At 38.9% G+C, this 13,611-nt stretch overlaps 1 protein-coding gene across 1 annotated transcript; it reads right to left on the bottom strand.

The window, feature by feature from the left end:
• Positions 1–2,790: 2,790 nt before the first annotated feature.
• Positions 2,791–8,202, bottom strand: LOC142170463 (uncharacterized). The gene is made up of 2 exons (XM_075232379.1): positions 7,425–8,202; positions 2,791–3,437 (listed from the first exon to the last, which is right to left on the bottom strand). Exons 1-2 carry the CDS (start codon positions 8,200–8,202, stop codon positions 2,791–2,793), a joined length of 1,425 nt encoding a protein of 474 aa, XP_075088480.1.
• Positions 8,203–13,611: the final 5,409 nt, after the last annotated feature.

Genomic DNA, 13,611 nt, shown 5'->3' with positions numbered 1-13,611 from the left:
GCACAATCATGACCGCGGACCGCATGGCTTGAACTTTGGCATTTTCCATCTCTCTGAATCTTTCTTCCACTGACCGCACAAAAAGGTAGTGCAGCCGCGGAACCTTCACCGCGGACCGCACAATGTGTATTGCGGTCATATTTCCTGAAGCGTAGTTTTGCCATCTCTTTGAATCACTCTTCCGCAGACCGCACAAGAAGGTAGTGCGGCCGCGGAACCTTCACTGCGGACCGTGCAATATGTACTGCGACCGCGTTGCCTAAAGCCTGGGTTTTCCATCTCTTCAAATCACCTAGTGTGGTCGCGGTCGTTATTATGCGGTTCGCACTAGGCTTGTTTTCCCTCAGTTTACTTTGTCTTTGATACTTGAGTAGGTTTCACTCCTTCTAAGCTGATCTTTGACATTTCGTCACTTTGTCGATCAAACCTGCAATCAAGCACAACTTATGAGCCTTTTGGAACTATTTTGTAATAATTTATAATCAAAGCATAGGCAAGAAGGAGCATGAAACTCATTAAAATCCTTACTTATCAGTGATCAAGTTGATTAGTCTGTGTTCGGAGAGGATTTGGTAAGGAATGAGACACTTAGTCTCTTTTAAGAAGGTTTGATTTGGAAAAGTCAACCGGATGTTGACTATTGTATTACAGGGCTCGGATATGAGTTTCGATGGTACGGTTAGCTTCGGGAGGTGATTTGTGACTTGGGAGTGTGATCGGAATGGTTTTTGGAGGTCCGAAGTAGAATTAGGCTTGAATTGGCGAAGTTGATATTTTGGCAATTTTCGGTTGATATGCGAGATTTTAATCTGGGGGTTTGAATGGAATTCCGAGAGTTGTAGTAGCTTCATTATGTCATTTGGGATGTGTGCAAAATTTCAGGCCATTTGGACATGTTTTGGTTGGGTTTTCGATCGAAAACGTATTTCGGAAGATTTCTCAAAAATTAGGCTTGAATCCGATGTGTTTTGAGTAATTTGATGTTGTTTGAGTTGCTTTGATGATTGGAACAAGTTTGAATAAGGTATTGGGTCATGTTGGTGCTTTTGGTTGAGGTTCGGGGGGCCTCGGGGTGAATTCGAATGGTTAATGGAAAAATTTTGGACTTAAGAGATTTCAGAAGATTGCTGCTTCTGGTATTTCCGCACCTGCGGTTTGGGGACCGCAGGTGCGGCATCGCATGTGCGAAGGAATTTCCACAGATGCGGATTTGAGAAGAGAGGTATGAAACCGCAGATGCAGAATAGGAACCGCACCTGCGGACCCACAGATGCGGCAGTGTACCGCAGATGCGATTTTGGCTCGTCAAGTGGATTTCGCAGATGCGGAGAAAATGACCGCAGAAGCGGTACCGCAGGAGCGGTGGTAGGGTCGCAGATGCAAAAACCCTTGGGCAGAATGTTTTAAGTTATTTCACCCGTGATTTTTGGTCATTTTTCCTCCATAGTTGGTCTTTTTGAGAGCTTTTTGAAGGAAATCTAAGAGGGATTCAAGGAGAAACGTTTGGAAGTAAGATTTTCGAACCTAAAACTCGAATCTATTGTGAAATCCACCTAGAAAATCATGTAAACTAAAGCTAAAAATGGAAGAACTAGGGCTTGGGATTTTGAAACTTTGATTGGGGATTTGGAGGACTATTTGTTGTCGGATTTGAGAACTTTTGATATGTATGAACTCGTGGGGTGATAAGGAATCTAATGATGTGAAAATTTCTGAGTTTCGAGGAGCGGGCCCGAGGCTCAGAATTTTGCTAATTTCGGGATTTTCGATATTTTCGATTGTTTTGCCTGGGCTTTGCTCCCTTAGAATATTGTGATGTATTCGTTCTGATTTTGGATAGATTCGACGCGCGTGGAGGCCAATTTGAGTAGCAAAGGCGTCGCGAGCTAGAGATTTCGCCGGTTCGAGGTGAGTAATGATTGTAAATGATACTTTGAGGGTTTGAAACCCCAGATTGCACATCGTAGTACTATATTGAGGTGAGACACGTGTTGATAATGAGCGTGGGGTTGTTTACTATTGGGGATTGTGACTTGGTTTGTCCCGATTGACGATTCACTGCGTATTTGACTGAAACCTATTTGTTAGCATCATGATTTGGTCTGATTGCCATATTTGGGCTTCGTGCCAACTATTTGAACCCTCCGGGGATTTTTATCACTATTTCCTCACTACTTTGACTTATTACTTGAACTCAATCCTATTGATATTTACTGTTTTACAAACTCAGCCACTGTTACTCATATTTGAAACTGAGTTGGAGTACTCACTTTACTCCCTGCACTTTGTGTGCAGATGCAGGTATTTATACACCCGGTAGTGGGTTTTGGCTAATCGGTGGCAGAGTTATCGGAGTTTAGCAAGGTGGATGCCAGCGTTCGCAGCACCATTTTCTCTCCCTTTTTGCTCATCAGTCCTGTTTTTGTATATTTCAGACCTTGTAGTTGTATTTATACTCTAATAGATGCTCGTGACTTGTGACACCCCGGTTAGGGCTGCGTCGGGATGGTTTCTACTGTTGTTATCATTATTTCCACAAATTATGGTTGTTATATCATGTTTTAGAACTATTTACGGCATTTAACTATTTAAAAGATGTGTTCTGTTTTGGTCTAGCTGGCCTTGTCTTCACGAGAGGCGTCATCACGACCGGGTTCGGGGTTAGGGTCGTGACATTTCTGATTTAACATTGTCTGGTATAACCCATGTTGTTGAATCACCTATAGAATTTACTTGTCCTTCATATGTTTTCAACCAAAAGTCCCTTGAATAATAGGCTGAGCAAAAGGTCTATTTCTTTTGATATATACTGTCAATTGTAGCAATTGCATGTTCACAGGGTATCTCATCTAGCTGAAATTCAGAACAATCACATGTTCTTTTGTCTAGATCAACAATAAATTCCATACCCCCTTTTTTGACATTGAATTTTAGTCGATCAATGGGCAGTACTCTAAATGTAAAAGCTGGTTTAATTTTTTCTTCCAATGTTGCTTTTGCCCAATTTGATATCTCATGGAATATTTCTTCTGCAGTTGTCCTTCTTTCATAGAACCAGCTTTGCAATTTTTCTTTTATGAAATCTATCATTGTTAAAAGGGGCAATTTTCTTGCACGTATCAAAACATTATTCATTGACTCAACAATATTTGTTGTTAACATATTATATCGTCGTCTTGGACAATGTGAACGAGCCCATCTTCCTGGTAGTTCCTCCATCAAATAATTGAATGTTTTCTTATTAACAGCAGCAATTTGGGACATGAAGTCATCAAATTCTGATTGAAGGTATACTCTTGCAGCACTTTGAAAGAGGTTTATTACAGTGTTTCTCACTCTTCTTTGCTTTAGATTCTTTTCTAAATGATACATGCAAATACCATGGTAGCACTCAGGGAAAACTTTTGCAATTCCATTTGCAATGGCCTTGTGTCGATCTGACAAAACATTAAATCTTTACGAATCCCAATTTATTTTCTTAATTCCCTGAAATAGCATTCATATGATTCGTTATTCTTTGAATCCGCTACGCCAAATGCTATAGGGAATATCTAGTTATTTGCATCTTTTGTAACAACCACTAACAGAACACCTCTATATTTATTTTTTAGAAATGTTCCATCAACAATAATAAGTGGTCTACAATACTTCCACCTAGAAATTGATGCCCCATACATAAAAAACATGTAAATAAACCTATTAGATTGAAAAGTAAATAACATTTAGTTATACCATATGACAAGCTGAATAGTAATAACATAGTAGACAACAAGCTTAAAGACGACAGACTTCCATTAAAATATACTGAAATCAAAGAAAACTCAAGTATTATATACTGCATTAAAGATCATAATAAAAAAGGAAGACAAATAATCACTCAAAAAAAGTAATGACAAATAAAACAAAGTTCTAGGTTAAACAAAAACCATCCAATATAATATACTGGAGAGAAATCTTACACACGGCAGACGTCCAGTAAAATATACTACAATCAAACAAAATTCAACTATGTTATAATATTCATCCAGTAAAACATACTGGAAGACCTACATTTACACGAGATTTCAGTATAATATACTGGACAAATTTATTATGAAATTCAATAAATAAAAAACATTAGCAAAACCCATACTCAAAGATGGCGACCCAGCTGGCCTGGCTAAGCAATAATCCCTCTACCAAGTCTTGGCGGATCCCGATAGACGAAAGGTAGAAAAATCAACTCCGTTGTTCTCAACAATCACCATATTAGGAAGAACCTCGTGACAACTATCCAGATAATCCTGGGGATCCTCAGTAGATGCACCACTGAACGTAGAAATGAAGAGCTTGGTGAACCTATCCAGCCTCCACAAAGCATTAGTGGACATAGCCGCTCCATCGCCGGTCTGAGCTACTACACCCGGCTAAACCGCTACAGCTAGCTGAACCGCTGGAAACTGAATCTGGGGAGCCACCTACTCCGGAGTGCGAGTAGCAGGAGTCTGAACCCCTCCTCCAGCCTGATAAGTGACTGGTGCTACAAGAAGCAAACCTGCTCGGGTGACACTCTCCATGAGGCCTACCAATCGGACCACAGCATCCTGAAGAACTGGGGTGGCAATGAACCCCTCTGGGACCTGAGCTGGGCCCACCGGAACTGCTGGGGCCGGAACCTCCTCCTCAAAATCAACCTGAGGCTCCGCCACTGGTGTTGCTACTCGGGGATGAGCTCTGCCCCTACCTTGGCCTCTAGCACAGCCTCGGCCTCACCCTCTGCCCCTTGTAGAATAGATGAGGAAGCGCGTGTTCTCGCCATCTGCGAAAGAATAGAGTATAAATCCAATTAGCACTGAGAAATAATCCGCGCGACAAGAAAGAGCAAATGTGAAATTTTTCCTAACTATGTAGCCTTTGGGGATAAATACGGACGTCTCCGTACCGATCCCTCAGACTCTACTAAGCTTGGCTGTGAACTGTGAGACCTATGTAACCTAGAGCTCTGAAACCAACTTATCACGACCCGAATTTCCCACCCTGGAGAGTCGTGATGGCGCCTACTAATGAGAGCTAGGCAAGCCAACCCTTAACTAACTTTTTCATTAACAAATTATTTTTTTTCTTTTTTTTTCAATTACCAGCGATAACATGAAAATGGCGGAATTAAATAAATAAGCAGAAGTCAATAATTTTTATAACTCAAGACTACGTCTATTACAACTTTCAAAACCTCAATACCCAAAACCTGGTGTCACAGTGTCACAGACTGTCTAAGAGTCACTACAAACAAGGCCTGAAGAAAATACAATAAACTGTTTCTGAACGAAAGAAAATAAAACAGGGAATAGAGATAGAGGGAGACGTCAGGGCCCGCGAATGCCTGCAGGTCTACCTTGGGTCTCCGGGTGGACTGAAGGAAGCCCTCCAACTACTGTCCGTAAGCTGCTCCGGGATCTGCACACAATGCAAAGTGTAGTATCAGCACAACCGACCCCATGTGTTGGTAAGTGTCTAGCCTAACCTCGGCGAAGTAGTGACGAGGCTAGGACCAGACTGTCAAATAAACCTGTGCAATTTAAATATATACAGCAGAAAGGAAAATGCAGATATAACCAGTAAATGTGGGAAGGGGAAACGTGTTATGAGGGAAATAATGGTTCTGAATAGAAAGCATCAGGTAAGGAAAGTAACAACATAACTAGAATATCATTAAGAATCAGAAATCAACATTTTGCACGGCATCACCCTTCGTGATTTTACTCTCGTTCTCACCAAATCAATCATATAATAACAACGTGCACGGCATCACCCGTCGTGCTTTTACTCTCGTCCTCACCAAATAATATTTTATAACAAAAGTGTACACGGCATCACCCTTCGTGCTTTTACTCTCTTTCTTCACCATTTAGTCAATGATAATCGGTACGGAATGGTACATCATACGGCACGACATCAACCTTCGTACTTTACACTCTTTCCTCACCATAGCAAAAAATGCACGGCATCACCCTTCATACTTTAACGCTCTTCCTCACCCAAACAACAATCACAAACAAAGGAGCAAGGGAGTAAACAAATAACAATAGAAATCTCGGAAAGGGAACACAATTAAACAGTTAAATCCCGGTAAGGGAACAATATCAATCATCTCAACATCCCGGCAAGGGAGATAATCAACAAAGCAACAAACATCCTGGCAAGGGAACATATCAATAATCTCAGCATCCCGGCAAGGGAGATAATCAACAAAGCAACAAACATCCTGGCAAGGGAACAATTTAATAACTCTTTCTCTTTCTTTCACTTTTACTTCATAACTCACTTTACCATTTGAGACAATGCTCCAAAGGGTTCAATCATCTCATATACTTTCACACTTTGTAATATAACTCGAGCCAATGCTCCTCAAAGTTCAAAGGTCATAATTTCTTTCACAAGCTTTTCACAACATAAAGAAATCATCACTAAGGTGTGGAAGACACAACAAAATCAGGATATTCACAACATAAAGACTCACGGTCATGCTAGTCACCAACGTATAGATACTCGTCACCATGCCTATACTTCGTACTCAACAATTATCACAAAGAAAATAGGACTCAAATCCTAATCCCTCAAGCTAAGGTTAGACCAAACACTTACCTCAAACTTCCACGGCTAATTCAATCCTCAATTACCGCTTTTTCTCTCGAATTCGGCTCCAAATCGATTGTATCTATACACAAATGACTTCATAACATCAATAAATGCTAAACGATTCGAAACACATGTACTAACTCAACAACATCATACAAACTTATCCGTGCGATCAAATCGCCTAAATAACCTCAAAAACAATGAATCAAACCTCAAAATCAAGAATATTTCCAAAAACTTCATCAAGTTTCAAATTTAGGATTTCAAGTCCGAAACACGTCAAATGACGTCTGATTTCAACCAAATTTTACATGAAGAACTTAAAACATATATAAGACCTGTACTGGGTGCCGGAACCAAAATACGGGCCCGATACCATCGCTTTCTAATCAGATTTCATTTCCAATTTCCTTAAACATTTTCAAAAAATAAATTTTACTTAAAAATTCATTTCTCGGGCTTGGGACCTCGGAATTCGATTCCGGACATACGCCCACGTCCCATATTTTCCTAAGGACCTTTCGGGATCGTCAAATCACGGGTCCAGGTCTGTTTGCCCAAAATGCTGACCAAAGTCAAACTTATTCATTTTAACATCAAAACTTGGCATTTTTCACAAAATTTCATAATTAAGCTTTCTGGCTATGCGCCTGGACTGCGCACGCAAATCGAGGCAATTCTAAATGAGGCTTTCAAGGCCTCAAAAGCACTGAATGTATAAGAAAACATGTGATGACCCTTTGGGTCGTCACACTGCATCTCTCTGAATATTAGTACATGATCCTGGATTTTTTTGTTCGATCATATACAAATATGATGGTAGTTGCTCATAATCTGTTCAATTGTTCCTCTTAATAAAGATAATCCTTTTTGAACAGCATGCCATGCTTTTCCATAACCAACATCTATTCCATGTGCTCTTTTCATTTCTGAAATGACAAACTTAGGCTTCACTTTAGTAGCTATGTCCCTTAAGTTGTCAATCATATAATCTCTAATCACATTTGAAGTTGCTTGTCTTTGATGTGACTTTCTAATATCAGCCGAGCACTCATATGTTCTCTGAAATTTAACTATTTTAAAAAGTGTTGATTCCTTAATTCTTGAACCTCGAACAGTCCAACCACACTTTTCATCAGTACATACCAAAGAGTATCTCGTGTTACTTGACCTCTCAACATAGAACTCAAAGTGCTCCTTTATAGCTGCTAAGCAAAAACATCTAATCAAAGCATTTTTGTCTTGAAAAACAGATCTGAGTTTTACATCATCCAATGATGCATTTTCCTTTAGTAGTATTGATGGGGATTCTTTTGCTTTTCCTTTTGCTTTCCTTTTTCTTCCTTCAATAGTGTCTAGTGATTCAATGTTTTGATCTTCCATAGGAATTACAATTTCATTTTCCATTGTAATGTCATAAATTTGCAAGTCCTGCTCTTCTGCTATTTGAGATATCAGCATCACTTGTTCTTCCGGAACATATGTAGTTCCGTGCAATAATTGTTGATTGTCAATTTCCATTATTGCATTACCTTCTGGTTGTTGATTTTGTATTTCTGATATTTCAACAGCAAATTTGGAAAGCATCATACACAAGGTGAGTGTCACACCTCCTTTTTACCTGCGCCCGCAGGGCGTAAAGGAGTTTTTCCATTTAAAGGACAATCGAAACAAGATTGGTTTATTTAATTCAGAGTCGCCACTTGGGAGATTTATGGTGTCCCAAGTCACCAGTTGAATTCCGAATCGAGGAAAAGAAATGACTCTGTATTATAGTCCGCGAACCAGAAATCCGGATAAGGAATTATGTTAACCCAGGAGAAGGTGTTAGGCATTCTTGAGTTCCGTGATTTTAGCACGGTCGCTCAACTGTCATATTCGGCTTATTTTTCTTATTTTAAACACTTTAAACCTATGTGCAAATTTTGACTTTAACCGCTTTTATTCATTTTTAAGAAGATTGCAAAGTTATTAAAACACGTCTCGAACCACGTCACATAAATGCACACGTGGTCTTCGACATATTTTAAAATTGTAGAGATTTTGGATTTGGGTCACATAAATGCGCACCCGAGTTTAGGAAGGTAATCTTATTAAAAGACGCGCCTAAAGCAACTAATGCGTTGTTAACTTTGCGGGATGCCATGAAAATTCGCTGAAGGGCACGTCCCAATTTCTCTAAAGATTAAAATTAATTAAATGAGAACCATGCGTTTTGAGATTTTATTTGGCATGGCACTCCTCAAATTATTTCAAAGGATTTTATTCAACTAAAGCAAACTACAATGTTTATAAGTTAATATATATTTATTTTTAGAGAAAAGAACAAGTAATGTGAAAATCAGCCACAGTTGACTCCTTACACAGCTCAGTACCAATCTTAAATCATTCCTTCACAAATAAGCTAAGCAATAACAATAACTTCATACCAAGAAATATCTGAGATCAATTTCTATACTTACAGTCTTACTTAACATTGAAAGCTAGACTAATCAACAAATAAACTATACTAGGCTACTGAATGAACGATAGCCCTATTCAGATCCCTGGCCTCCTAGCAGTCCAAATTAACTTCAAAACAGTCCAAGTTATACAATCCAAAGTCTGTCCAATTTAATTAGCAAGCAATTTCGAACTAGTTAATGAAATACAGAGACAAATTCGCGTAGTAATTAGCGATTCCCCCTCCTTTTTTATTTCAAAGTTGTTCGCATACATTGAGTGGAACTTTAAATTATGAGAGACAACAGTGTACCTGGAAGTTGAAGTATAAACCAAAAAAAAATGAGGGGGTCAGTCAAACAGCAACAGCAGCAGCAAATGACCAATCCAGCAGGGTTCAACAACGACAATAGGAGAATTTTCAGAAAACAAATGACACCAGAGAATCCAAGAATCAACCCAGCAATCAATAAACCCAAGTAAATAACCAATCAACTCAGTCGAACAAACCAGATTCAACTTGAAATCATATTCTTGGACCTTTCAAGCTTCAGTTACTGAACAATACTAAGAAAACTTAAGCTATTTTAATCCTAGATGAACTAGAATCAGAAAACTTCCTCGATGGAACAATAATATTCTTTTTTTTAGAATTTTTTGTCTGTTTCTCTTCCTCTATATTTTACTCTCTCTTTTTAGATTGCTTTTTCAATCCCCCTTAACTCTGTCCTATGTCCCTCCACTTATACCCAAACACTGACCTTGCCAGCTCTCAAGAGCACTCAGGCAGAATTAAGAAACTAATTCTGCCCATGATCTTCTTTAGAACTCCACTAGAGTATGTTTTTTTTCCATTATCCCTTATCTTTTCCTTATTTAATGTTCAAGCAGATATGGGCAACATATTTTAATCAATCCCTTTTAAGACTCTCCATACCATTATGTTTTGTTCCCCATTAGCACTAAACAAATGCATTAGTTTAATGTTACATTAGTACTTACTGGACAGAACACTTAAACCAAACCATTTCTCCAAATTTTGAATCCTAAATTACCCCTGAAATTATTGTGATTTACTGTCCTAGTTCAATCCCCTGTACCTCATCAGCTATAACCAATTTCCTTAATAAAAATCAAACAGCAACTCAAACTACACAGATTAGATCAAATAGCAAACTGATATTAAACTGTTAAGATGCACATGTATATGGGAATAACTGACTACATTCACAATTCTAAACCAAACCTAGACAAAAATGAATGAAACATTGTAATATCATGAATTCATATGCAACAAACCGATTGGCAACGGAGAGGAAAGAATCAAACATAACATAATAAGACAATTTGAACCAACAGTAATATCAAACGATCACAGTTTTATACAATCACTCACTGAACTTGCCTAACTCGAAATACTCAACAATGTAAAGAAGAAACTAATACAGAGTGAAACCAAACAGACAGGGGTTCGAGCGATTTCAACTAAATCCAATTAACTATAAAATCCAATTAATACAGTGATGAAAATTTGGACCAGAAAAAGGTCCGAAAGAGGGGGGAAGAAGTAATTGACAAACATAGCAATGAAACCTAATTAGGCAAACAACAAACAACAATCAAAAAAGAAAAAGGAAAAGAGGAGAAATACCTCAAAATCAAAAACCAAATGAACTTCGTTCTCATTGACCTTCGTAATTCCGACTTGAACTTCTGAGGCCAAAAATGGACCTTAATGAGAACACTCGACTAAGGTCGATTAACAACCTCAAAACTCTCCTAATTTTGGACAGGTTCTAGTCTTGGTCTTTTTAGGGTTTGTTAGTCGATTTAAGATTCGACTAGTTCTAATAGGATTCAAACAAAAGTAGGGGTGATTTGGGAACAAGGGAGGTCAGGTGGCTTAGTGGTGTAAGTTTGGGGTTAATCGGAGAAGGTGAGGTTTTTTGGATGATCTTCGATTGAAGATTCGAAGAGTTCTATTGAGATTCGAAGTAAACGGAACATGGATTCGTGGAGAGGGTGGCTACAAGGTTCAGGGGTGTTATTTGGGTGGTAGGCGGCGTTGTTGCCATCGGGTTTAAGGTGAAGGGGAATGAGGGCAACTAGGGTTTCAGGGGGTCGTTTGGTCTCTGGTTCTTGGAGACGAAGGGGAGGGGTTTGGCTTGGGGGGGCTGGGTAAGGGATTAGATTTATATACTAGAGGGGGAAATGAATCTTGGCCATTTGATCTGATGAGATCAACGGCCTGGATTGATCATTTAAGTGGAAAGGCGCCGTTTAGGCACTCCTGAGACCGGATCCATCTCCGGTAAACGGGTCGGGTTGGGGAATGGATAAGGGAGAGATGATCTCGGTCGTTGGATTGATTTAACCCGACGACACTGATTGAAAATGACATAAACAACATTGTTTGGTACGTCTGAGTGGGCTAATCAGTTGGACCGGTTTAGACACAAAATTTGGGCTGGATTTGGTCAAAATTAATATGGCACAGTCCGATTTCTCTTCTATTTTCATTTTTGTTTTCTTTTCTTTTTAAACTAATCTTCAAAATTAAAAACCTAAAAATCCTAATTTAAATTGTAAAACCAAAATTAACTTAAAATGCTAATTAACTCTTAAAAACAAATATCACACAAAATTGAATAAAAGAAAATCACACGATTTTGACATTAAATATTAAAACGCGAAGTACATTATTTTTTATGAATTTTTCATTTTTGTAGAACACACTTAACTACTCCTAATTACAGAATTAAATCCTAAATGTCAATGCAACCTATTTTTGTATTTTTCTTTAACTAAAACAAAGATGAACATGCACAGACAACACGAATAATTAACAAAATGCCACGAAAATTCTCCAAATTGTGTACAAAGAAAAACTATTTTATTTTTTTATTTCTTTTGGAGTAGTTCCTGTGAGGCAAAAATCACGTGCTCACAGCTGCCCCTCCTTGTCCGAAAACACGAAGAGTTTTCGTGCAAAGATAAAGTGAGTAGATACGAGCGATTTTTGCCTGTTTGAACACTCCGTGTGAAGCATTTTCTTGAAAGATTTGACCGAACCTCTGCTTCGAAGGTTTTCCTACATATCCCTGGCTAAAAGGTAATCAGGTCAATGTAGTTCGGGAAGTTTTGGTAGCTGGGACTGCCAGGGAGCTGTGGTTTTACTGTTACTGTTGTTGTTGTTGTTGCCGCTACTTACTAACCTCCTTATTACACCATGCTAAAAGAAAACAAGAAGCTAGACTAAACTATAGTCTATGAATTACAAAATCTTATCTAGATCTTCAGTCTTGCTCTTGTGTCTCTTATTGCTTTGATGTCTTGTTAACTGGTGTTTCCTCTGACATTTCTTTCTTTCTGTCTTGACTCGTAGCCTTCTCTTGATTGTCGAATTTGAACTGCTTATTTCCTTCTTGTGAGCTTCGAATTATTTTTCCTTCGAAGCTTGAACTGCCTTCTTCTGACTAGTGTTGCCTTCCTTCCGACTTCTGAACTTTAATTTATGTTGGGGATCTTTGTTGCAACCCTCCGCTCTTCGGGCGGGCTCCTGACTTCAGCTATGACTTAACAAGATAATACCTCCATTCTCCAGGCGGGCTCCTGACTTCAATAAACCTTAAAATATAACACTTCCATTCTCCAGGCGGGCTCCTGACTTCAACTACTTCTTAAAATATAACACCTCCATTCTCCAGGCGGGCTCCTGACTTCAACTACAACTTAAAAATATAACACCTCCATTCTCCAGGCGGGCTCCTGACTTCAACAACTTCTTAAAAATATAACACCTCTATTCTCCAGGCGGGCTCCTGACTTCAACAACTTCTTAGAAATGCGTTCTATTGACATTGTTCCTTCCTGCCTCTTGAACCATTTTCCTTCTAAATTGAATTATCTTCTTTCAGAACTGCTTCCCTCAAAACTGGTGTTTCATTTCTCTGAGAACTGTTGGGGATAACACCGGTGTTTCATTCAAAATATGTTATTTTCCTCCTTCAAAGACTACTTCCCTTAAAGCTGGTGTTTTCCTTCCTATGGAACTACTTCTCTTAAGACTTGTGTTATCTTCCTCCCGAAATTGCATTCTTTAAAACTTGTTTTGTCTTCTTCTGACTGCTGGGGATACCACTTTTCTCCAAACTTGTGTTATCTTCCTTCTTCCCCAAGTAGGTACCTGACTTCTAGAAAATTTTAAAAAATGAAAGAAAATTTTCTGGCCCAGTTTGACAATCTTTCTTGTGGAATGTCTTTCTGTCATCAATAACATTTCCTGTCCCTACTTAAAATCAAAGAGAATTTGTTAGTTTAAAACGTGGGGATGCTCCTGCTGAGGACGGTTTTCCCTTTCGCTCTTTTCCATGCTCTGCGTTGTTCGGCCATCTTGAAACTTGGCTAATAACTTCCGACCTTCTTGATGATTCTGTATTCACCAACTTCTCCACCGTTGTTTTCCACCTTTGCTCCATACTGTCCCGAAATCATAGACCAATCCATCATTTGGTCTTACAATGACGTCTTTCCCATCCCATCACATTATCCTCG

This window comes from Nicotiana tabacum, chromosome 16 (assembly GCF_000715075.1).
Source record: "Nicotiana tabacum cultivar K326 chromosome 16, ASM71507v2, whole genome shotgun sequence".
NCBI lineage: Eukaryota > Viridiplantae > Streptophyta > Magnoliopsida > Solanales > Solanaceae > Nicotiana > Nicotiana tabacum.
Note: the sequence above shows the minus strand (reverse complement) of the source record. Positions and strands in the feature narration are given on the sequence as shown.

Coding starts and splice junctions, on each gene's coding strand:
- LOC142170463 (XM_075232379.1), bottom strand. CDS start 8,202: ATGCTTTCCAAATTTGCTGTTGAAATATCAGAAATACAAAATCAACAA. Junction 3,438..7,424: donor GAGCAACTACCATCATATTT/GTATATGATCGA, acceptor ATGTTTTGTCAG/ATCGACACAAGGCCATTGCA.